The sequence below is a fragment of the Macaca mulatta genome, chromosome 3 (assembly GCF_049350105.2).
Source record: "Macaca mulatta isolate MMU2019108-1 chromosome 3, T2T-MMU8v2.0, whole genome shotgun sequence".
Classification (NCBI taxonomy): Eukaryota; Metazoa; Chordata; class Mammalia; order Primates; family Cercopithecidae; genus Macaca; species Macaca mulatta.
Window position 1 is genome coordinate 44,668,942 of NC_133408.1, and position 25,909 is coordinate 44,694,850.

The 25,909-nt window shown below is 48.3% G+C and overlaps 2 protein-coding genes across 4 annotated transcripts; both read left to right on the forward strand.

Annotated features, from left to right (window-relative positions):
* The first annotated feature begins 868 nt into the window (after positions 1-868).
* FAM220A (family with sequence similarity 220 member A) lies at positions 869-22,087 on the forward strand. Of its 3 annotated transcripts, XM_077996159.1 has the most exons (3): positions 869-1,264; positions 18,179-18,311; positions 20,265-22,087. In XM_077996159.1, the coding sequence occupies exons 1-2, from the start codon at positions 1,079-1,081 to the stop codon at positions 18,278-18,280; spliced, it is 288 nt and encodes a 95-aa protein (XP_077852285.1). In that variant the 5' UTR covers positions 869-1,078; the 3' UTR covers positions 18,281-18,311; positions 20,265-22,087. The 3 variants fall into 3 exon arrangements, 2 of the variants coding, with proteins under 2 accessions (XP_077852285.1, XP_001090217.4); XR_013415017.1 differs by lacking the exon at positions 18,179-18,311 and having other exon boundaries at positions 869-1,857; XM_001090217.5 differs by lacking the exon at positions 18,179-18,311.
* Positions 20,346-22,087, forward strand: LOC106997347 (family with sequence similarity 220 member A). Its single transcript, XM_077996158.1, has one exon. It carries the CDS (start codon positions 20,346-20,348, stop codon positions 21,123-21,125), a length of 780 nt encoding a protein of 259 aa, XP_077852284.1. The 3' UTR covers positions 21,126-22,087.
* Positions 22,088-25,909: the final 3,822 nt, after the last annotated feature.

A 25,909-nucleotide genomic window follows, 5' to 3' on the forward strand; every position in this document is an offset into this window, starting at 1 on the left:
GATGACCTGAGGTCAGGAGTTTGAGACCAGCCTGGCCAACATGGTGAAACCCCCTGTCTACTAAAAATACAAAAATTAGCCAGGCGTGGTGATGTGCACCTGTAATCCCAGCTACTCGGGAGGCTGAGGCAGGAGAATTGCTTAAATCCAGGAGGCAGAGGTTGCAGTGAGCCAAGATGGCGCCACTGCACTCCATCCTGGGCAATAAGAGCAAAACTGAGTCTTAAAAAAAAAAAAAATGCTCCTCAGCAGCATTTTTAATTCTGTTAAGAGCTACATAACATGAGATTTAGCACTGTAGGCCAGGCACGGTGCCTCATGCCTATAATCCCAGCACTTTGGGAGGCCAAGGCGGATAGATCACTTGAGGTCAGGAGTTCGAGACCAGACTGGCCAATATGGTGAAATCCCATCTCTACTAAAAATACAAAAATTAGCCAGGCATGGTGGTGCGCGCCTGTAATCCCAGCTACTCGGGAGGCTGAGCCTTGGGGAATCACTTGCACCCGGAAGGTGGAGGTTGCGGTGAGCCGAGATCGCGCCATTGCACTCCAGCCTGGGCAACAAGAGCGGAACTCCATCTCAAATAAAAAGAAAAAAAGATTTAGTACTGCAACCATTTTTAAATGTATATAGTTTAGCGGCATTAAATACATTCACGTTGTCTGCAACCATTGCTACCGTCCATCGCCTCTCTTTGTCTTCATTTTCAAACTCACCAGTAGGGGGCGAACGGAGACAGCGCATCAGCCTCGACCCCACGCCTCCTCTCCCGCGCATGCGCGTCTTACCTGCAACAAGGTGGCGGGGGCGTGCCCAGGGGCGGGGCCTATGGGCCGCGCAGGCGCGTGGCTGGCTTTGTGACGTCAGGCTGCGCGGCCGGCCTGGGACCAGGCGGCGGCTCGCGGAGGCGCTTCTCCGAGCGTGACGTGCGGACTCCGCTCCTCCGCGGCCCGCCCGCCCGCCGGTCTAGCCGCCGCCTCCCTCGCTCCGTGAACGCGCCAGGCGAGGGCCAGCGGCCGGGGCGACGCGGCGCGGAGAGGGCGGGCGGGCGGGCTGTGGGAGCGCCGGTCTCTATATGGCGGCGGCTCTGTCGGGCCTGGCTGTCCGGCTCTCGCGCTCGGCCGCCGCCCGCTCCTATGGGGTCTTCTGCAAGGGGCTGACTCGCACGCTGCTCATCTTCTTCGACCTGGCGTGGCGGCTGCGCATCAACTTCCCCTACCTCTACATCGTGGCTTCCATGATGCTCAACGTCCGCCTGCAGGTGGGTGAGCCGTGCCCGCCCGGCCCCCGGCCCTCCCCAAGAGCCCGCCTCGCCAGCGGGATGCAAACGCCACGGCAGCTGCCACTGCCTGGAAGCTGAGTGTATGCCAAGCACCGTGCATTTTCCCGTGCGACCCCACTTTGGGGAGACCCACTAAGGTGGTCCTTATCCCCGTTCTGCAAACGCGGCACTGGGGGTCAGGTTAAGCGACTTGCCTTAGGGAACGTCCCGCAGCTCGGGAGGTGGGGTCCGAGATTGCATGGGCTGGAAGGGTGTTGAAGAGGACCTTTACTAAATTTTGGGTGAATTTTCTAGTTCCGAAACTTTGCACCCCCACCCCTTTTTTTTTAATCGTAAAGACGGGGGTCTCGGCCGGGCGCGGTGGCTCACGCCTGTAATCCCAGCACTTTGGGAGGCTGGGGCGGGCGAATCACCTTAGGTCGGGAGATGGAGACCAGCCTGACCAACACGGAGAAACCCCGTCTCTACTGAAAATACAAAATTAGCCGGGCGTGGTGGCGCATGCCTGTAATCCCTGCTACTCGGGAGGCTGAGGCGGGAGAATCGCTGGAACCCGGGAGGCGGACGTTGCGGTGAGTCCAGATCGCTCCATTGCGCTCCAGCCTGGGCAGCAAGAGGGAAACTCCGTCTCAAGAAAAAAAGGGGGTGTAGGCCGGGCGCGGTGGCTCAAGCCTGTAATCCCAGCACTTTGGGAGGCCGAGACGGGCGGATCACAAGGTCAGGAGATCGAGACCATCCTGGCTAACATGGTGAAACCTCGTCTCTACTAAAAATACAAAAAACTAGCCGGGCGAGGTGGCGGGCACCTGTAGTCCCAGCTACTCGGGAGGCTGAGGCAGGAGAATGGCGTAAACCCGGGAGGCGGAGCTTGCAGTAAGCTGAGATCCGGCCACTGCACTCCAGCCTGGGCGACAGAGCGAGACTCCGTCTCAAAAAAAAAAAAAAAAAAAAAAAAAAGAAAAAAAGGGGGTGTCGCTGTGTTGTCCAGGCTGGTCTCGAACTACTGGCCTCAAGAGATCATCCCATCTTGGCCTCCTAGTGCTGGGATTATAGGCATGAGCCACCACATCTGGCTTGCAAAGCCGTTTTATGTTATCTTTGAGGCTAAAAATGGATTGCAAGTTAACAGTGTTTTGATAAATGTACCTTACTTATTTTGGCCAGAGGTAGAACTGAGGTGTAAGGGTGAAGACTAGGGAAAATAAAGTGGGAGAGGTGAAAGCACAAAACTTTTCAGAGGCCTGGAACCATTCAGCTGATCCTAGAGTAGGCTCACACTGCAGCACCCTGGAGACCGCCTGTGCTATAAAAAATTGATATTTCCTTTTTTTTTTTTTTTTTTTTTAAATTTCTGAGACAGAGTCTTACTCTCTTGCCCAGGCTGGAGTGCGGTGGCGCCATCTCGGCTAACTGCAGCCTCTGCCTCCAGAGTTCAAGTGATTCTTCTCAGCCTCCTGAGTAGCTAGGACTACAGGTGCCCGCCACCACGCTGGGCTAATTTTTGTGTTTTTAAGTAGAGTTGGGTTTTCACCATGTTGGCCAGGCTGGTCTCAAACTCCTGACCTCAAGTGATCTGCCTGCCTTGACCTCCCAAAGTGCTGGGCTTACAGGCGTGAGCCACTGCGCCCAGCCAAGAGACTGATATTTCTACATCCCTTGAATTTCAGTTGCCTTTTTCTTTCTTTTTTCTTTCCTTTTTTGGTAGAGACACGGTCTCTCTATGTTGCCAAGACTGGTCTCAAACTTCTGGTCTCAAGCGATCCTCCTGCCTTGCCCTCCCAAAGCACTAGGATTACAGTCAGGACCCAGTGAGCCCGGCCTCAGATGACTTTTTCTAGTGGAAGGAAAAGTTGTCACCTCGAGAATTCTTTCTCAAAGAAAGGTGGCCAAGTACTGCACCCCTCTTGCATTCCATTTGCATACCTCTGTGATGAAGGAGGGACTTTTTGGGGAGGTCACAGTTGGACGGTACTTGGGTTGCTCCCTGGCGTGCACAATGAACCAGTCTGAGCGGTAGTACCACCCAGTTGTGAGACACTGCAGGTGCCTTCCCTTCCTAACGTTGGTTTGGCCATATCCAAGTACGATCGTCCAGGTAGCGGGTCTTCAAGTGTCTGGTGCTTGACAGGTGATGGTAGTTAACATGAAACCTAACACTGGCTGTTGATCAAAATTGAGTGAAAGTGGCCGGGCGCAGCGGCTCACTCCTGTAATCCCAACACTTTGGGAGGTCAAGGTGTGTGGGTCGCTTGAGCTCAGGAGTTTGAGACCACCCTGGGCTACATGGTAAAACCCTGTCTCTACTAAAATACAAAAAAATTAGCTGGGCGTGGTGGCGGGGCAATGGCGGCGTGAGCCTATAGTCCCAGCTACTTGGGAGACTGAGGTGGGAGGATCGCTTGAGTTTGGGAGGCAGAGGTTACAGTGAGCCGAGATTGTGTCACTGCCCTCCAGCCTGGGTGACAGTGAGATGCTGTCTCAAATAAATAAATAAATGAGTTGAGATGAACTGGCCTCTTTATTTTGAGGTCCAAATTGAGGTACTTTCGTGTGAGCAAGGGCTTGTGGCATCCTGAAATGGTACCTGACTAGAGGGGTCAGAACCTCCAGCAAGTGGCTTGAATTGAATGAAGGGTGCTGCTGGATCAGGTCAGGGGACTGGTAAACCAGAAGGCCTGTGCCCTCCCCGGTTACCACCTTTGGAAATAGGGGCCTAGTGTTTGCCGGATCTAGTCAGCACCAAGATAAATCAGAAATCAAGATTTTTAGATTGCCAATTCAGATTTTTGAAAAAGAAACTTTGGCTGGGCACGGTGGCTCATGCCTGTAATCCCAGTATATTGGGAGGCTGAGGCAGGTGGATCACTTGAGGTCAGGAATTGAAGACCAGCCTGGACAACATGGCAAAACCCCATCTCTACTAAAAATCCAAAAATTAGGTGAGTGTGATGGTGCACGCCTGTATTCCCAGCTACATGGGAGGCTGAGGCAGGAGAATCACTTGAACCCAGGAGGTGGAGGTTCTAGTGAGCCAAGACCGTGGCACTGCACTCCAGCCTGGGAAACACAGCAAGACTCCGTCTCAAAAAAACAAACAAACAAACAAAAAAAAAAACAAGCAAACAAACAGAATTTTTTTTTTTTTTTGAGACGGAGTCTTGGTCTGTCACCTAGGCTGGAGTACAGTGGCGTGATCTCAGCTCACTTCAAGCTCCATCTCCTGGATTCATGCCATTCTCTTGCCTCAGCCTCCTGAGTAGCTGGAACTACAGGCACCCACCACCACGCCCGGCTACTTTTTTGTATTTTTTAGTAAAGACAGGGTTTTACTGTGTCAGCCAGGATGATCGCGATCTCCTGACCTCGTGATCCGCCCACCTTGACCTCCCAAAGTGCTGAGATTACAGGCGTGAGGCACCGCGCCCAGCCCAAAAAACAGATTTAAAAAAAGAAACTTCGAGGGCAAAACAAAAAGTGTCTGCAGGCTGTATTTGGCCCCTGTACTCCCCTTTTTGAAACCTATTGTCTAGAGTAACATAATTTGCAGTCATTTGTAAAAATCGCAAAAACTACTGTAAGAGAAAACCTACTACATGATGCTGTTTTGGTGAAAATTGCTTTTTACCATTGAGAAATCTGCCTTTTTTATATATCCACTTCTCTATTTATAACCACCTCTCTAGTCTACCCTACTGTATCCATTCGCCGGGACTATTGAAGTATCTGCCATCTCCACCAAGCAGAGGCAACTTCTAAAAAACGTAAATCAGACTGAGGGCTGGGTGTGGTGGCTCATGCCTATAATCCCAGCACTTTGGGAGACTGAGGTGGGAGGATCGCTTGAGCCCAGGAGTTCCAGACCAGCCTGGGCAACACAGCAAGACCCCAGTCTGTACAAAAACAAATTAGCCAGGTGTGGTGGTGCGTGCCTGTAATCCCAGCTACTCGGGAGGCAGAGGTGGGAGGATCGCTTGAGACAAGGAGGCCGAAGATGCAGTGAGCCTCGATCATGCCACCGCACACCAGCCTGGGCAACAGAGTGAGACTCTGTCTCTAAAATTAAATGACAACAAAAACACACACCCTCCCATAAATCTGATCATGTCATGTCTAAAAGAAAGCTGAACTCTGGCCGGGCGCGGTGGGATGTACGCCTGTAGGTCCCAGCACTTTGGGAGGCTGAGGCAGGCGGATCACCTGAGGTCAGGAGTTTGAGACCAGCCTGGCCAGCATGGTGAAACCCCATCTCTACTAAAAATACAAAAATTAGCCGGGCATGGTGACGTGTGCCTGTAATCCCAGCTACTTGGGAGGCTGAGGCAGGAGAATTACTTGAACCCTGGGAGGTGGAAGTTACAGTGGGCCAAGTTTGTGCCACTGCACTCTAGCCTAGGCAACACAGCAAGACTCCATCTCCAAAAAAAAAAAAAAAATAGTAATAAGATTGAAAAAAGAATTCTGTGGGCCAGGTGCAGTGACTCACCCCTGTAATCCCAGCACTTTGGGAGTCCGAGGTGGGAGGATCGCTTGAACTGAGGAGTTTGAGACCAGCCTGGGCAACATGACGAAACATCATCTCTACAAAAAAAAAAATACAAAAATTAGGTCGGTGTGGTGGTGTGTGCCTATAGTCCCAGCTACTCAGGAGGCTGAGGTGGATCACTTGAGGCCAGAAGGTCGAGGAGGCAGTGAGCTATAATTGTGCCACTGTACTCTAGGCTGGGCAACAGAGCAAGACCTTGTCTCTAAAAAAAGAAAAAAGCGTGAAGACTGTAGGCTTGGGCTAGACCAAGTGCAGCGAGCAGCCACTTCACATCCTGGGGGTGGGGAGTGGGGTGTCTTTCTTCGGGACCGTGATATTTACCTCTGCTACTTTCAACTCCCCTGCCAGTTTTAGAGTTTTTGTTCATTTGTGAAAAACCACTAACTTACCGGATTTGAAGGTTTAATTTTTGTGGCTTTCTGGTAAAAGGAAGTGCAACAGGAAATAGACTCTGAAGGAATAAAGGGGATAGCCCCACGCCGCCGCCGCCTTTTTTTTTTTTTTCCTTCGGAACATGCTTTACTCTCACTTGAGGCCAGGAGCTTGAGAAGCCTGGGCAACATAGTGAGACGCCATCACTACGAAACATTAAAAATTAGCTGGATGTAGTGGTGCACACCTGTAGTCCCAGCTACTCGGGAGCCTGAGGTGGGAGGATCGCCTATTCCTGGGAATTCAAGGCTGCAGGGAGCTCTGATCGCACCACTGCTCTCCAGCATGGGTGACAGAGTGAGACCAAAAAGAAAAAGCCAGGCCTGGCGCGGTGGCTCAAGCCTGTAATCCCAGCACTTTGGGAGGCCAAGATGGGCGGATCACAAGGTCAGGAGATCAAGACCATCCTGGCTAACCCGGTGAAACCCCGTCTCTACTAAAAAATACAAAAAACTAGCCGGGCAAGGTGGCGAGCGCCTGTAGTCCCAGCTACTTGGGAGGTTGAGGCAGGAGAATGGCGTAAACCCAGGAGGCGGTGCTTGCAGTGAGCTGAGATCCGGCCACTGCACTCCAGGCTGGGTGACAGAGCGAGACTCCGTCTCAAGAAAAAGCCATACCCATTGTCTTCATTGCAGGAATGTTGGAATCTGTTTCACGAGTAATGAGGCATAAAGAACTCCATTTTCCAAATGTATTTAGGGGGCCTCTCCCCCCCAGATCTCTAGTTTGTAGGGCAGTGGGGCGTTTTAAGGAGGTTAATACCTCATTAGGATGAAAGATGATTAAATGAGAAAATGATGCAGACAGTTATATACTGAGAATGGTGATGATTTTAAAATACTATTTGCAAGCAAGCCTTAGTCTCCTAGAGTTGTTAGCATCCTTCTTATTTATACAGAATCTGAAATACAAGGCAGTTAAACAGAATCAATACCAAATACTAAATTTAGTAAAAGCAAGATGAAAAATGGTACTGTGAATCTGCTATACTTTAACGAGTCATGCCAACAACTTTTTAGTTATGTGGCCTGTGGGAAGAATCAAGTGTTTCTTAGTCCTAGATCATATATATATGTATATAATTATTATTATTATTATTTTTTGGGATGGAGTTTCACTCTTGTCGCCCAAGCTGGAGTGCAATATCATTTCAGATTGGCCGGGCGCGGTGGCTCAAGCCTGTAATCCCAGCACTTTGGGAGGCCGAGACGGGTGGATCACGAGGTCAGGAGATGGAGACCATCCTGGCTAACACGGTGAAACCCTGTCTCTACTAAAAAATACAAAAAAACTAGGTGAGGTGGTGGGCGCCTGTAGTCCCAGCTACTCGGGAGTCTGAGGCAGGAGAATGGCGTAAACCTGGGAGGCGGAGCTTGCAGTGAGCTGAGATCCAGTCACTGCACTCCAGCCCAGGCAACAGAGCAAGACTCCGTCTCAAGAAAAAAAAAAAGATTTCAGATCACTGTGACCTCCGCCTCCGAGGTTCAAGTGATTCTCTTGCCTCAGCCTTGTGAGTAGCTGGGATTACAGGTGCCTGCCACCATGCCCAGCTAATTTTTGTATATTTGGTAGAGATGGGGTTTCACCACGTTGGTCAGGCTGGTCTCGAACTCCTGACCTCAGGTGATCCACCCACCTCAGCCTCCCAAAGTGCTAGGATTACAGGCATGAGCCACTGCACCTGGCCAATTTTTTTTTTTTTTCTTTTTCTTTCTTTCTTTTTTTTTTTTTTTTTGAGGAAGCGTCTTCCTCTGTCGTCCAGGCTGGAGTGCAGTGGTGCGATCATAGCTCACTACAGCCTCCAGCTCCCAGACTCAAACAATCCTCCCACTTCAGCCTCTGAGTAGCTGGGGCTACACGCATGCGCTACCATGCCTGGTTGGTTTTTTCATTTTTTGTCTAGACGGGGTCTCACTATGTTGTCTAGGCTGGTCTCGAACTCCTAGCCTCAACTAATCCTCCTGCCTCAGCCTCCCAAAGTGCTGAGATTACAAGTGTGAGCCATCATACCTGGCCCTCCTTAGTCTTTTGTTTTTGTCTTTTTTTTTTTTTTTTTTTTTTTGAGACGGAGTCTTGCTCTGTAGCCCAGGCTGGAGTGCAGTGGCCGGATCTCAGCTCACTGCAAGCTCCGCCTCCCGGGTTCACGCCATTCTCCGGCCTCAGCCTCCCGAGTAGCTGGGACTACAGGCGCTGCCACCTCGCCCGGCTATTTTTTGTATTTCTTAGTAGAGACGGGGTTTCACCGTGTTAGCCAGGATGGTCTCGATCTCCTGACCTCGTGATCCACCCATCTCGGCCTCCCAAAGTGCTGGGATTACAGGCTTGAGCCACCGCGCCCGGCCTTGTTTTTGTCTTTTATGTCTTTTTATGTTGGACTTTTTGGTTGCTTTCACTTTTTGGCTAATGTGAATAATGCTACTACGAACATTTGCATGTAAGCTTTGTGTGGACATCGGTTTTTATTTCTCTTGCATGTATACTTAGAGCAGAATTGCTGGATCATATGTAACTCCTCTTTAACCATTTCAAAAAGATCACCTTTTTTTGAGACAGAGTCTCATTCTTTCGCCCAGGCTGGAGTGCAATGGCGCGATCTTGGCTCGCTGAAATCTCCGCCTTCCAGGTTCAAGCGATTCTCCTGCCTCAGCCTCCCGAGTAGCTGGGATTACAGGTGCCCGCCACCATGTCCAGCTAAATTTTGTATTTTTAGTAGTGACGGAGTTTTGTCATGTTAGCCGGGCTGGTCTCGAACTCCTGGGCTCAAGTGATCCACCTGCCTCGGCCTCCAAAGTGCTGGGATTACAGGCATAAGCCACCGTGCCAGGCCTGAAGTTCGTTTTTATGTAGCCAAAGTTTAACAATCTTTTCTGACATTTGGTTTTTGTCAGCGGTAGAAAGGTCTTCCTAACTCTAATGATAAAACGAATTCATCTGTATTTTATCCTGATACTCTTATGTCATTTTTTAACTTTCAAATATGATGTAATTTGGAGTTTATCCTGGTATGTGATGGGTGGGATGCAGACTGATATTTCTGCAAACAGTACTGCAATGAAACACTGTGTGCCTGTGGCATTTTTTGTCTTTTTATGTTGGTTCACTAGAAAGCAAGCTTTAAGGCTGGGTGCAGTGGTTCATGCCTGTAATCCTAACAATTTGGGAAGCCAAGGTGGGAGGATCACTTGAGCCCAGGAGTTTGACACCAGCCTGGACAACACTTTGAGATGCTGTTTCTTTTTTCTTTTTCTTTTTTTTTTTTTTTTGAGATGGAGCCTCGCTCTGTCACCCAGGCTGGAATGCAGTGGCAGGATCTTCGCTCACTGCGACCTCTGCCCCCCAGGTTCAAGCAATTCTCCTGCCTCAGCCTCCCAAGTAGCTGGGTCTACAGGCACCCACCACCACGCCCAGCTAATTTTTGTATTTTTAGTAGAGACAGGGTTTCACCATATTGGCCAGGCTGGTCTAGAACTCCTGACCTCGTGATTCGCCTGCCTCAGCCTCCCAAAGTGTTGGGATTACAGGCGTGAACCACTGCTCCTGGCCAGACACTTGTTTCTATAAGACAGAAAGAGAGAGAGAAGGAGAAAGTAAGAAAGAATAAAAAAAGAAAGGAAAGAAAATAAAGCTTTAAGAAGACACTGTCTGCTTGGTATACCAACCTAATACCAGCACCTAGAACAGCACCTGGCTTAGGGTAGGGGCTTAATGAAGGATTGCTCATTGAATGTGTGGCAGGAAATTTTTTTTTTTTTTTTTTTTTTTTAGAGACGGAGTCTCGCTCTGTCGCCCAGGCTGGAGTGCAGTGGTGCTATCTTGGCTCACTGCAAGCTCCGCTTCCTGGGTTCCCGCCATTCACCTGCCTCGGCCTCCCCCAGTAGCTGGGACTATAGGCGCCCACCACCATGCCCGGCTAATTTTTTGTATTTTTAGTAGAGACGGGGTTTCGCTGTGTTAGCCAGGATGGTCTCGATCTCCTGACCTCGTGATCCACCCGCCTTGGCCTCCCAAAGTACTGGGATTACAGGCATGAGCCACTACAGCCAGCCAAAAATCTTTAGAATCTTGAATCAGAGGTTTTCAGCACTTGTAATTTTTTTTTTTTTTTTGAGATGGAGTCTTGTTCTTGTTGCCCAGGCTGGAATGCAATGGTGTGATCTCAGCTCACTGCAGCCTCCACTTCCTGGGTTCAAGTGATTCTCCTACCTTAGCCTCCTGAGCAGCTGGGATTACAGGTGGCTACCACCATGCCTGGGTAATGTTTGTATTTTTAGTAGAGACAGGGTTTCACCATGTTGGCCAGACTGGTCTTGAACCCCTGACCTCCGGTGATCCACCTACCTTGGCCTCTCAAAGTGCTGGGATTACAGGTGTGAGCCACCGCACCTGGCCATCAGGTGTGATTCAGACGTGCCAAGTGGCGAGTAGCAGGAACTCAGTGATGTTAGTGTGTTCCTTGTGATCATGATTCAGCTTAATTTAGAAGCTATGCGGTCATTCCTGTTTCTCCTCCTTTGGGCTGTGTGGAAATTTGGGGATTTGTTTCTGCTGCCTCCAGTCTGATCATTTGGGCCATGAGCACAGTGAGTTAAGGTATGCTAGTGTTCATACCTGAGGGGTGTGGAACCGGCCCATCTGGGAGCATGTGTGAGCTCTCCTTGCGTGCAGGAGCCCCTCAAGGCCCACTGTTTCCCTGCTGGTTTTAGCTGTGTCTTCTCCCCTTTGGGACTAGCCTTGCCAGCCCTCTTTCAGAAACATTGGGGCCAAGATATTTTTAGTTTACAAAGCAACAGCACCGTCATGCCCTGGAGGCTGGGAATAGCTCGGGTGAGGGAAGGTGAGGGTACAGGCACCCACGAGGGCAGCAGCTAAGTGGGTCAGGCCATTGTAGTCCGGCAGGTCAGCTGCCCAGATGGGCAGGGATCTGCGAGGAAGGTGACCGCTCCTGTTGTGATGAGGATCGGGTATACCTGGGCAGCCTCATTTCCCCTGGCACGGCGCCCCTGTGACCTCCCGGGCTTCATGTTCAGCCTTTGTCATCTTCAGTGGGAGGCAGAGGGAGGTGTAGGCTGCAGGATTTACCCTCTGAAACCCAGGGCTGCACTTTATTCATCCTGAACCGTGCTTTCTTGAAGTTCAAAATAAGACTCCTTCCCTCATTCTGGTGGTCTCCGCTTTGGTAGCTACCTTTGTTGGTAATAACATCATTTACACTGTTTTTTAAATTTTGTAGAATTAACATGGCATGAGAAGGCCAAAAAGAGCTGATTTTGTATACACTTAGGCATACTTTATCTGGTACAATATATCTCTAGCATACTGAGCATAAACTATGAAAAAACCCATAAATGACTTAAATATGCCTAGAAATTATTTAGAAGTTATTTGTGACCCTCAGAATACAGGAAATATGTTTAACAGTCTAATATCAGAAGAGGTTAGTTGAGGACTCTGAGCCAAAATGTTTTTGATAACTTATTGAAGTCTTTTTGTGACTGGGCACGGTGGTTCACGCCTGTAATCGCAGCACTTTGGGAGGCCGAGGCAGGTGGATCACCTGAGGTCAGGAGTTCGAGAGCAGCCTGGCCAAACGAAACCCTATCTCTCCTAAAAATGCAAAAATTAGCTGGGCGTGGCAGCTGGCGCCTGTAGTCCCAGCTACTTGGGAGGGTGAGGCAGGAAAATTGCTTGAACCCGGGAGGTGGAGGTTGCAGTGAGCCAAGATTGCGCCACTGCACTCCAGCCTGGGTGACAGGGCAAGACTCTGTCTCAAAATAAATAAACAAACAAATAACCCATTGAAATCTTTTTGATAAGAGAATTAGTTTATTACTGAATACTAAAGTACTAGAAGAACTTCAGGGCACAGTTTATTCTATCATGATTGAATACATGATTACCTTATTAAATGAATGATTTTTTTCATGTTTCTGAGTTATAAAATAAGTGATTATTAACGGTACCTTATACTGCGTTAGTTTGCTAAGGAAAATGAAAAAAATAAAAATGATACCTTATTTAAAGTACTTTAGGCCGGGCGCGGTGGCTCAAGCCTGTAATCCCAGCACTTTGGGAGGCCGAGACGGGCGGATCACGAGGTCAGGAGATCGAGACCATCCTGGCTAACACAATGAAACCCCGTCTCCACTAAAAATACAAAAAAAATTAGCCGGGCGTGGTGGCGGCGCCTGTAGTCCCAGCTACTCGGGAGGCTGAGGCAGGAGAATGGCGGGAACCCGGGAGGCGGAGCTTGCAGTGAGCCGAGATCGCGCCACTGCACTCCAGCCTGGGCGACAGAGAGAGACTCCGCCTCAAAAAAAAAAAAAAGAAAAAAGAAAAAAAAAAAAAGTACTTTAACACAATTCTACAAATGTTTCACCTTTCTGAATAATGCTAAATCCTTGTACAAGGACTTACTAAAAATGGTTAGAAACTAATTTTTCTGAGCACTGTCCCATATTCTATGACCTGTTTTTCTTGAGAATTAAAATACTGGTTGGGTGCAGTGGCTCCCACCTGTAATCCCAGCACTTTGGGAGGCTGAGGCGGGCGGATCATCTGAGGTCAGGAGTTAGAGACTGGCTTGGCCAACATGGTGAAACCCCATCTCTACTCAAAATACAAAATTAATGGGCTGGCAAGGCTAGTCCCAAAGGGGAGAAGACACAGCTTAAACCAGCAGGGCCATGGTGGCATACACCTGTAGTCTCAGCTACTTGGGAGGCTGAAACAGGAGAGTCGCTTGAACGCGGGGAGCAGAGGCTGCAGTGAGCCGAGATTGCGCCACTGCATTTCAGCCTGGGCGAGACCGAGTGAGACTCCATCACAAAAACAAAGAATTAAAATACCTATTTCAATATATATTGAAATATATTTAGGAATTCTTCCATTTAAGGATAATGTTAATTTTTTTTTTAAATTTATTTATTATTATTATACTTTAAGTTGTAGGGTACATGTGCATAACGTGCAGGTTTGTTACATATGTATACTTGTGCCATGTTGGTGTGCTGCACCCATCAACTCGTCATTTACATCAGGTATAACTCCCAATGCAATCCCTCCCCCCTCCCCCCAGGATAATGTTCATTCTTAGCACATTTTCACCAGCAAAATAAATGTAAGATTTGAAAGAATACGGCCAGGGATGGTGGCTCACGCCTGTAATTCCAGCACTTTGGGAGGCTGAGGTGGGTGGATCGCTTGAGCCCAGGAGTTCAAGACCAGCCTGGGACATGGCAAAACATTGTCTCTACAAAAAATACAAAAAATTAGCTGGGTGTGGTGGCACACACTTGTGGTTCCAGCTACTTGGGAGGCTAAGGTGAAGTGATGGGTCCCAAGCTTGAGGAAGTTGAGGCTGCAGTGAGCCATGATTGTGCCATTGCACTGCAGCATCTTTCTTTCTTTCTTTTTTTTGAGACGAAGTCTTGCTCTGTCTCTCAGGCAATGGTGCCATCTTGGCTCACGGCAGCCTCTGCTTCCTGGGTTCAAGTGATTCTCATGTGTCAGCCTCCTGACTGACTAATAGCTGGGATTATAGGCACATGAAACCATACCCAGCTAATTTTTGTATTTTTAGTAGAGATGGGGTTTCACTGTGTTGGCCAGGCTGGTCTCAAACTCCTGACCTCAAGAGATCTGCCTGCCTTGGCCTCCCAAAGTATTGGGATTACAGGTGTGAGCCACCGTGCCTGGCCTGTAGTCTTTTATATGGCTCATATATATACAGCTTTTTCTTTTCTTTTTCGAGTCTCAGTCTTGCTCTATTGCGTAGGCTGGAGTATAGTGGTATGATCACAGCTTACTGCAGCCTTGAGCTCCCAGGCTCAAGCAGTCCTTCCCCACCTCAGCCTCTCAAGTGACGGGGACTACAGGTGTGCACCACCACACCCAGCTAATACTTTTAATTTTTTTTTTTTTTTTTTTTTGAGACAGAATATTGCTCTGTCTCCCAGGCTGGAGTGCAGTGGTGCTATCTTGGCTCACTGTAACCTCCACCTCCTGGGTTCAAATGATTCTCCTACCTCACCCTCCCGAGTAGCTGGGACCACAGGCACACACCACCATGCCCGTTAATTTTTGTATTTTTAGTAGAGACGGGGTTTCACTGTGTTGGCCAGGCTGATGTCAAACTCCTGTCCTCAAGTGATCCACCCGTTTTGGCCTCCCAAAATGCTGGGATTACAGGTGTGAGCCACTGCTCCCAGCCACTCTTTTAAATTTTTTTTGTAGAGACAGGGTCTTGCTGTGTTGCCCAGGCTGGTCTCAAACCCCTGGGCTCAAGCCATCCTTCTGTCTGTGCCTCCCAAAGTTTTGGGATTACAGGTGTGAGCCACTGCACCCGGCCTGGTTCAAATATATTTTAATGAATTATATAGAATAATGGTCACAATTCTATCAGTAAAAATTTTTGAGCATGTCCCACAAGATATATATAAGTATTCATAAAGTATATATTTTGCTCGCTCAGAATATGGCACATATTATAAAACATAGAAAATGTTAAAAGGGAGAAGAAAGAAGAATGAAATAGACCAAGACGTTCTAATATTTTCTCCCATATTAACAATGGCTAGGCTGGGTGCTGTGGCTCATACCTGTAGTCCCAATACTTTGAGAGGCTGAGGCAGGCAGATCACCTGAGGTCAGGAAGTCAAGACCAGGCTGGCCAACATGGCAAAACCCCATCTCTACTAAAAATACAAAAATTAAAATTAGCCAGGCATGGTGGTGGGTGCTTGTAATCCCAGCTACTCAGGAGGTTGAGGCAGGAGAATCGCTTGAACCCAGGAGGCGGAGGATGCAGTGAACCTAGATTGCACCATTGCACTCCAGCCTGGGCAACAAGAGTGAGACTCCATCTCAAAAAAAAAAAAAAAAAAAAAAATTAGTTGCACACGGTGGTGTGGGTGCCTGTAATCCCAACAACTTGGGAGGCTGACGCAGGAGAATCGCTTGAACTCAGGAGGCGGAGGTTGCAGTGAGCTGAGATTGCACCACTACGGTCCAGCCTGGGTGACAGAGTGAGACTCCGTCTCAAAAAATAAAAACCCTGGCTGGGCACAGTGGCTCACGCCTGTAATCCCACCACTTTGGGGCCGGGCGCGGTGGCTCAAGCCTGTAATCCCAGCACTTTGGGAGGCCGAGACGGGCGGATCACGAGGTCAGGAGATCGAGACCATCCTGGTTAACACGGTGAAACCCCGTCTCTACTAAAAAAAAAAAAAAAAAAAAAAAAAAAAAAAATTCCCACCACTTTGGGAGGCCAAGGTGGGCGGATCACCTGAGGTCAGGAGTTTGAGACCAGGCTGATCAACATGGAGAAACCCCGTTTCTACTAAAAATACAAAATTAGCCAGCTGTGGTGGCGCATGCCTGTGATCCCAGCTACGCAGGACGCTGAAGCAGGAGAATCAATTGAACCCAGAAGGTGGAGGTTGCGGGGAGTCGAGATCGTGCCATTGCACTCCAGCCTGGGCAACAAAGTGAAACTCCATTTCAAAATAACTAACTAACCAACCAGGCCGGGCGCGGTGGCTCACGCCTGTAATCCTAGCACTTTGGGAGACCGAGGCAGGTGGATTGCCTGAGCTTAGGAGATTGAGACCAGCCTGGGCAACTAGTGGAACCCCATCTCTACCAAAATACAAAAAATTAGCCAGGCGTGGCAGTGTGCACCTGTAGTCCCAGCTACTCGGGAGGCTGAGGCAGGAGAATTGTTGAACCTGGGAGACGGAGGTTGCAGTAAGCTGTGATCCTGCCACCGCACTCCAGTCTGGGTGACAGAGCAACACTCCATCTCTTAAAAAAAAAAAAAAAGAAGAAGTTGTTGGTGGCGTTACCCCATTTTAACAACTCTGGACTAGAAGATTGTGTAAAGTTTTTCAGAGTTTCTATAGCTAATTATTTTGTGCAAGAAGCAGATCTGACCACTCTCTTTTGTTTGAGACATTCAACTCAGCTGGCTTCTTCTGGGACACTGAATTTTCCTGATATGCTTGGGGTCTTTCTCCTTGGTGTCTGTGGTGAGCCCGCCCCACCTGGTGTGTCTGTCTTGGTGTTCCTGGCCTTCTGTAGCACTTTCTGTCTTTGTCCCTTGACATGTTCTACCAGGGCCATCATTTTATCTACCTCTCAGAAGCTGGCGACTTCTGGATCTAGGTCCCCAGCTCTGACACCCATCTTGACCTAGGACTTTTATGACTCCAACTGCTTACCAAAGTTGCACAGTCAAACTCTGTATGTCCCAGTCTGCACTTAACTTTCCTCTGGACCTGCTGCTGCTCCCATTTCCAGTTAATGACACTTTCATCACCCAGAATTGAAAGTCAGAAGCCTGTGAGTCTTCTCGCCTCCTTCTGCATTGAATCAGTCACCAACTTTATTCTTATTTTTAAATTTTTATTTATTTATTTGTTTGAGACAGAGTCTCGCTCTGTTGCCTAGGCTGGAGTGCAATGGCGCGATCTCAGGTCACTGCAACCTCTGCCTGTGGGGCTCAAGCTGTGCTCCTGCCTCACCCTCCCAAGTAGCAGGGACTACAGGTGTGTGCCACCACACCCAGCTAATTTTTGTATTTTTAGTAGAGATGGGGTTTTACCATGTTGTTCAGGCTGGTCTTGAACTCCTGACCTCAGGTGATCCACCCATCTTGGCCTCCCAAAGTGCTGGGATTACAGGCCTGAGCCACTGCACCCAGCCAGTCAACAACTTTTTAAAAATACTTTAGCAAGGCACGGTGATACACACCTGTAATCCCAACTACTTGGGAGGCTGACGCGGGAGGATCACTTAAGAGGCCAGGAGTTCGAGACCACTCTGGGCAACACGGGGAGACCCTCTCTCTACCAAAAAAAAACCAAAAACCTGTTCAATTCACCCACTTGGATCTCTTCGAATTGCACTTTCCTTTCTCGCTCTAGAGCTTTGTGATAAACTTCCGTTCCTGCTCTGATTAAAAAAAATTTGCCAGGTGTGGTGCCTGCCTGTAGTACCAGCGACACAGGAGGCTGAGTTAGGAGGATTGCTTGAGCCCAGAAGTTCAAGGCTGCAGTGAGTTGTGATCATGCCATTGTCCTCCAGCCTGGGTGGCAGAGTGAGACCTTGTCTCAAAAACAACAACAATATGAAACTTCAGTCTGTCCCTCCTTATGATCACAGCCTTCTTTCTTTCTTTTTCCTGCTGTATGGAATAGCCTCCTAACTGGTGTGTCTATTCTGAACCATCTCCAGTCTGTCCATCACAGTGCAGCCAGAATAATTCATCTGAAATGCAAATCCAACCATCCTGTCCTTGCTGAAGCTTCCCGGCTAGCTCCCATCACCGGCTCCCTGTGACATGGCCCAGGGCCTCTTTCTCTAAACTCTCCCTGCTTTCTCCTTCAGCCTCCAATAATAATTGCATCCTTCATTTTCTCCCCAGTGTTTTTTATTTATTTATTTTTTATTTGAGATGGAGTCTTGTTCTGTTGCTAGGCTGGAGTGCAGTGGTGGGATCTCGGCTCACTGCAACCTCTGCCTCCCGAGTTCACGCAATTCTCTTGCTTCAGCCTCCTTAGTAGATGGGATTACAGGCATCTGCTACCACGCCTGGCTAAGTTTTGTATTTTTAGTAGAGACAGGGTTTCACCATGTTGACCAGGCTCGTCTCGAACTCCTGACCTCATGATTCAGGAGGTCAGGCCTCCCAAAGTGCTGGGATTACAGGCATGAGCCACTGTGCCTGGCCAAAATTTACAACAAATCTTAATGCAATTATACATCCATGTAGCATCAAGAGTCTCCTAGTTCCATAAGATTAGAGAAACAGCAGTTTCCTACCTGCATTTCTCCATCCCCATCAGCCACTTTCAGCTGTAGCTGATCCTTTCAGTATTGCTGCTTTTTAATTTTAATTTTTTTTTTTTTTTTTGAGACAGGGTCTGACTCCATCGCCCAGGTCAGAGGGCAGTGACTCGATCTCAGCTCACTGCAACCTCTGCCTCCCAGGCTTAAGCGATCCTCCCACATCAGCCTCCTGAGAATCTGGGACTATAGCTGCTGAATTTACAGGTGTGAGCCACCACGCCTGGCTGAGGGTGGGGGTGATTTTTAAGTGAACACATCATGTGTCAAAATTAGATTTAATTTGTCACTTAATAAGGAAACTAATATGATGTTATAACCAGTTTAAAGGAAAATTCAGGGAACACTCAAAAGTGAATTTACAGATAGATGTAAAGCTGGCCAGTATCCATAGGGCAGTGATCAGTACATTCCATGAGACTCATTAGTCTAATGAAACTAATCAGATTGTTTTCTTTGGACAGGAACTTGTTTGCCTTACTCTTAAGGTTTTTGGCAAATGACAGAGTTGTAAAGCAACTCAGAGACAATAAAGGTGCTGGTCCCGATAAAATTACATAACCCGAAGGATGCACTGGGTAGCATGCCCAATCATCGAATTTTTTTGTTCATTTCAAAGCCTTTTTGCAATTTTTTTTTTTTTCCTGAGATGGAGTCTCGTTATCTTGCCCAGGCTGGAGTGCAGTGGCATGATCTCAGCTCACTGCAACTTCCACCTCCTGGGTTCAAGCGATTTTCCCACCTCAGCCTCCTGAGTAGCTGGGATTACAGACGCCTACCACCATACCCGGCTAATTTCACTTGGCCCACATGGTGAAATGTCATCTCTACTAAAAATACAAAAACCAAATTACCTGGGTGTGGTAGCAGTCACCTGTAATCCCAGCTACTCGAAAAGCTAAGGCAGGAGAATCACCCGAACCCGAGAGGTGGAGGTTGCAGTGAGCCGAGATCGTGCCGTTGCACTCCAGCCTAGGCAACAAGAGCGAAACACGGTCTCAAAAAAAAAAAAAAAAAGAAAAACTCTATTATTTGCTAATTTGAGGGTGGGAAACTAAGCCCACAAAATGTTCTCTACCAGCCCGGGCGTGGTGGCTCACTCCTGTCATCTCAGTACTTTGGGAGGCTGAGGCGGGTGGATCATGAGGTCAGGAGATCAAGACCATCCCAGCGAACTTGGTGAAACCTCATCTCTACTAAAAATACAAAAAACTAGCGGGCGTGGTGGCACGCGCCTGTCACCCAGCGTGGGCGACAGAGCAAGACTCTGTCTCAAAAAAAAAAAACAAAAACCATAAATATGGCCGGGCGTGGTGGCTCACACCTATAATCCCAGCACTTTGGGATGCTGAGGCGGGTGGATCACTTGAGGTCAGGAGTTCAAAACCAGCTTTACCAATATGGTGAAACCCTATGGAGACTGTCCTAAAGATCTTAGTGTTTGTTAGGAAATATTTGGTGGGTGTAGATGCTCTTTTTTTTTTTTTTTTTTTTTTGAGACTGAGTCTCGCTGTGTCTCCCAGGCTGGAGTGCAGTGGCGTGATCTCGGCTCACTGCAAGCTCCGCCTCCCGGGTTCACGCCATTCTCCCGCCTCAGCCTCCCAAGTAGCTGAGACTACAGGCGCCCGCCACCACGCCCGGCTAGTTTTTTGTATTTTTAGTAGAGACGGGGTTTCACCATGTTAGCCAGGATAGTCTCGATCTCCTGACCTCGTGATCCACCCGCCTCGGCCTCCCAAAGTGCTGGGATTACAGGCTTGAGCCACCGCGCCCGGCCAAGAGTGTAGATGCTCTTAAGACCCATATGTCGGCCGGGCGCGGTGGCTCACGCCTGTAATCCCAGCACTTTGGGAGGCCGAGGCAGGCGGATCACCTGAGGTCAGGAGTTAGAGACCAGCCTGACCAACATGGCGAAACCCCGTCTCTACTAAAAATACAAAAATCAGCCGGGCGTGGTGGCAAGCACCTATAATCGCAGCTACTTGGGAGGCTGAGGCGAGAGAATCGCTTGAACCTGGAAGGTGGTGGTTGCAGTGAGCCGAGATCGCGCCACTGCACTCCAGCCTGGGTGACAGAGCGAGACTCCGTCTCAAAAAAAAAAAAAAAAAAAAAGACCCATATGTCTTCATTTTAGAACTTAAATTTGATTCCCTTTCCTAGGTTCATATTGAGATCCATTGAAGGCCCTCCCAGAGTGATGAAGGCGTGACCTCAGGCCCACCGCATCCAAGAACACGAAGCATGAGGGACAGAAGGGGGTCCCTCGGCACCTGCCTGGCACAAGTGCAGCAGGCCAGAGGAGGTGACTCGAACAAACTGTCATACAGCCTTAAGAAAAGAATGCCGATGGAGGGCCTTTGGCCTGCAGATGCACCCTCCTGGATGAATAAGCCTGTGGTTGATGGAAATTCACAGAGTGAGGCATTATCACTGGAAATGAGAAAGGATCCGAGCGGGGCTGGCCTCTGGCTTCACGGTGGTGGCCCAGTGCTTCCATACGTGAAAGAATCAGTAAGAAGAAATCCAGCCTCAGCAGCCACTCGGAGCACAGCCGTGGGTTTGCTCCCTGCTCCAACAGAGTGTTTTGCTCAGGTGGCCTGCAGTGGTGTTGAAGCTCTGGAGCGGGACTGGCTTGGAGGAGGGGCCAGGGCCACCGACGGCCACAGAGGACAGTGCCCCAAAGGAGAGCCTCGGGTGTCACGACTGCTATGCCATCAAAAACTGCCGGAAATGGGAAGTTTTCAGGATGACCCACCAAATGCTCTTCCCAAGGGTCTGGGCTCTGAGTTGGAACCCTCTTGCCTGCACTCCGTCCTGTCTGCAACACTGCACGCGTGTCCCGAAGTGCTCCTGAATGATGAGACAAAACGAGTTTTCCTTGACCGTTTAAAGCCCATGTTTTCAAAGCAAACGATGGAATTCAAGAAAATGCTTAAAAACACCTCGGATGGTCTGCAGATAACACTGGGGTTACTGGCTCTGCAACCTTTTGAATTAGCAAATTCATTATGCCATAGTTAAGGTACAAGCAGAACAATACAAATAGATTAATTTTAAGAGTTGTCTTAGAATGATTTCTTTCGCAGTAAGTCTGGATGCAAACTGTGCAGCCCTTAGGTTCTTGCTGTAGTTTGTACGACCCGGCAGACTTAAAATAAATTGAGTTTAAATTCAAAGCCGGTTGATGCGGAAGGACATTTTTTAGCATGTGTTAAATTGTGCTTTAAAAGACTTATAAAGAGTTGGGAAACATTTCAGGAGATGATCATAGCCTGTATAAGTATCAGATTAGAACATACGGATTTACCATGAAGTTCTGTCTTCAACACCCATTCTAAAGGGCTACTGTCCCAAATCCTGTGTGTCCCTTCGGCTTGTCGATCACCCAATGGAAATGGACACTCGTAAAGTCTACACCGCTGTACTTGGCGTTAAATCTTGTTGAATTTGTGGTAAGCTGTTATCATTTCTACATTTTGTAGAATGATTTTGGTCTGCAGCAACATTCGATCTCACTTCTCACACCCCTTTCCTTCCACTTGAAATGCAATGTAGACAGAGGCCCCGTGGTGAAAGTTGCAATATTAAGTTTACCTTTAGAAGATCCCTTCTCAAACTCGGAACCCTGGCAGTGTTACCTTAAACAAGAATGAGCTCGGGAAAAAAGTAACACAGTTACAGAGAGGCAAATCGAGTTATTTCCCTCATTAAAAGTTTCCCAGATTCTAGGAATTGCAGTATCTTGTAACCTAAAAATTTTCCAGTTGACTCCTTTTATTGTCTGTTGATGACTTTAATAAAGGTCATTTAAGGGCGTAAGTTTTTAAAGACTCCCAAAGTGAGACTTAACCATTTTCGGGATTATTGATTGCATATACCAGTTTATGTTGTGTGCTGAATTACTATGCCATGTGCTATTTTAGTGTTTGGGGAAAATGAAAAATAAAATTTGTTCTTTAGCTTAATAAATATGTCTTATTTTATATGTGTGGTCTTGGTTCTTCTTGTGTTTTTATTAATGCCGTTGTCGTCCTGATAGTTTTTATTATTTGAGACAGGGTCTTGCTCTGGCACCCAGGCTGGAGTGCAGTGGTGTGATCATAGCTTACTATAACCTTGAACTCCTGGGCTCCAGTGATCCTCCACCTCAGCCACCTAAGTCGCTAGGACTACAGTTGCATGCCACTGTGGACTTTTTTTTTTTGAGACGGAGTCTTGCTCTGTCGCCCAGGCGTGCAGTGGGCGTGATCTTGGCTCACTGCAAGCTCCGCCCCCCCCCCAGGTTCATGCCATTCCCCTGCCTCAGCCTCCCAAGTAGCTGGGACTACGGACGCTCCCCACCATGCTGGCTAATTTTTTGTATTTTTTAGTAGAGACGTGGTTTCACCGTGTCAGCCAGGATGGTCTCAGTCTCCTGACTTCGTGATCTGCCCACCACGGCCTCCCAAAGTGTGGGGATTACAGGCATGAGCCACTGTGCGCCACCTTTTTTTTTTTTCTTTGAGACGGAGTTTCACTCTAGTTGCCCAGGCTGGAGTGGAATGGCATGATCTCAGCTCACTGCAACCTCCGCCTCCCGGGTTCGAGTGATTCTCCTGCCTCAGCCTCCCGAGTAGCTGGGATTACAGGTGCTTGCCGCCATGCCGAACTAATTTTTGTATTTTCAGTAGAGATGGGGTTTCACCATGTTGGTCTGGCTGATCTCGAACTCCTGACCTCAGGTGATCCACCTGCCTAGGCCTCCCAGAGTGCTGGGATTACAGGTGTGAGCCACTGCATTCAACCCCCCTAATATATTTTTTTTTAAACATCAAGGTAGGTTGCCAATGCACAAGATTAGAAGCAGAGCTTGAAAAACAAAATATAAAGCTAGACCGGAACTCAACTGTCACTCTGCTCCCAGGAAACAATGAAGTCGTGCCTTGTGAACCTTTCGGTTGGTGCTCAGAGTCCCAAAGAAAAAGTCCTTACGAGACAAACCATCTCCTTCTAATCTAAGTGGCACTGCCTTGGTGGGGCATTTAAAACCCTGCTGAACAGCCATGCCCTTTTAGTGTCACTGTGATCGATTGCAAAGTGAGATGAGGACACTTTTAAGTGTTGTAAAATAGAGAATGTTTTCTTGTCAAGTCCTCCTTTTACTTCCCTTGTTTTTGAGACGGAGTCTCGCTCTGTTGCCCAGGCTGGAGTGCAGTGGCGCAATCTCGGCTCACTGCAAGGTCCGCCTCCCGGGTTCATGCCATTCTCCTGCCTCAGCCTCCCGAGTAGCTGGGACTACAGGCGCCCGCCACCACGCCCGGCTAATTTTTTTTTTTTTTTTTTTTTTTGGTATCTTTAGTAGAGATGGGGTTTCACTGTGTTAGCCAAGATGGTCTTGATCTCCTGACCTCGTGATCCACCCGCATCAGCCTCCCAAAGGGCTGGGATTACAGGCATGAGCCACTGTCCCTAGCCTTTTCTTTTCTTTTCTTTTTTTGAGACTGAGTTTTGCTCTTGTTTCCCAGGCTGCAGTGCAATGATGTGATCTCGGCTTACTGCAACCTCTGCCTCCCAGGTTCAAGCGATTCTCCTGCCTCAGCCTCCCAAGCAGCTGGGATTACAGGCATGCACCACCATGCCTGGCTAATTTTGTATTTATTTAGTAGAGACGGGGTTTCTCCATGTTGGCCAGGCTGGTCTCGAACGCTCTACCTCAGGTGGTCTGCCCACCTTGACCTCCCAAAGTGCTGGGATTACAGGCATAAGCCACCTCGCCCGGCCTTCCTTTTTTTAAAAAACGAAGTTTACTTCGGGATTGAACTTTCCATGACCCACCAACTGTTTTATTTCCTTTGTTTTGTAGGTTGCAAGTATACATATGTTCAGCCAATTGCAAAAAGTACAGAATTCCTTATTAAGCATCCAGTGATATATTAATAAATTTTTTACAGTTTTTTTTTTTTTTTTTTTTTTTTGAGAGACAAAGTCTCACTATGTTGCTTAGGCTGGTCTTGACTCCTGGCCTCAAGCAATCCTCCTGCCTCAGCCCCCAAAGTGCTAAGATTACAGGCATGAACCACCACATCCAGGCTGACATGCTTTCATATTGTGATGTTAAAATACGGTGTGCATGCTGGGGATGGTGGCTCACACCTGTAGTCCCAGCACTTTAGGAGGTTGAGGTGGGTGGATCACCTGAGGTTGGGAGTTCGAGACCAGCCTGACCAACATGGCGAAACCATGTGTCTAATAAAAATACAAAAATTAGCCGGGGCGTGATGGTGGGCGCCTGTAATTCCAGCTACTTGGGAGGCTGAGGCAAGAGAATCACTTGAACCCAGGAGGCAGAAGTTGCAGTGAGCCGAGATCACGTCATTGCTCTCCAGCCTGGGCAAGAAGAGTGAAACTCTGTGTCAAAAACGAAACAAAAAAATCCTGCACTTTACATGCATTTTTCTTTTTCTTTGTTTCTTCCTTTCTTTTTTTTTTTTTTGAGACAGAATCTTGCTCTGTTGCCCAGGCTGGAGTGCACACATGGTATGATCTCGGCTCACTGCAGTCTCTGCCTTTTGGGTTCAAGCAATTATCTTGCCTCAGCCTCCCAAGTAGCTGGGATTACAGGTGTATGCCGCCACTCCCAGCTAATTTTTGTATTTTTAGTAGAGATGGGGTTTCACCATGTTGGCCAGGATGGTCTCGATCTCGTGACCTTGTGATCTGCCCGCCTCGGCCTCCCAAAATGCTGGGATTACAGGTATGAGCCACCGAGCCTGGCTGAAAAAAATTGTAATACATTTACCTGAACAGTATGTATGAAGTCAGAGATGGAAACTGCCAGTGAGAGGTAGAAGTTTTGAAACACACCCTGTTCAATGGATAATATATTCAACATAAAAACTCAAAAATGAGAAGCCTAAGTAAGATTTGATTCTTATTAAATGAGTTTAATGGCTGCTCCTACTTGGCTCTCCTTTGTTTCCAGAATGTTCTCTCTCTTTTCTCCAAACATTTTATGTTTATCAAAACTTGATGGCTGGGCTTGGTGGCTCATGCCTGTAATCCCAGGACTTTGGGAGAGGAGGACTGCTTGAGTCCAGGAGTTGGAGACCAGCCTGGACAACATAGCGAGAACCCCACTTCTACAAAAAATTTAAAAATTAGCTGGGCATGGTGGCACATGTCAATCGTCCCAGCTACACAGACAGCTGAGGCAGGAGGATCTCTTGAGCCCAGGAGCTTGAGGCTGCAGTGAGCTGTGATCACACCACTGCACTCCAGCCTGGTGACAGAGACTCAGTCTCAGGAAACTAAAAAATAATAAAAATTAAAAAACCTTCATTAATCAGATAAATTTAAAAAACATCTGACGGCTGGGTGCAGTGGTGCATGCCTGTAATCCCAGGACTTTGGGAGGCCGAGGTGGGTGGATCACCTGAAGTCAGGAGTTTGAGACCACTGATACCCCATCTCTACTAAAAATGCAAAATTAGCCAGGTGTGGTGGTGCACACCTGTAATCCCAGCCACTCGGGAGGCTGAGGCATGAGAATTGCTTGAACTGAGGAGGCGGAGGTTGCAGTGAGCTGAGATTGGGCCATTGTACCCCAGCCTGGGCAACAAAAGTGAAACTCTGGGGACCAGGCACGGTGGCTCACGCCTGTAATCCCAGCACTTTGGGAGGCCAAGGCGGGTGGATCACCTGAGGTCAGGGATTTGAGACCAGCCTGACCAACATGGTGAAACCCTATCTCTACTAAAAAATACAAAAATTAGCTGGGCATGGTGGCGCATGACTGTAATCCCCGTTACTCAGGAGGCTGAGGCAGG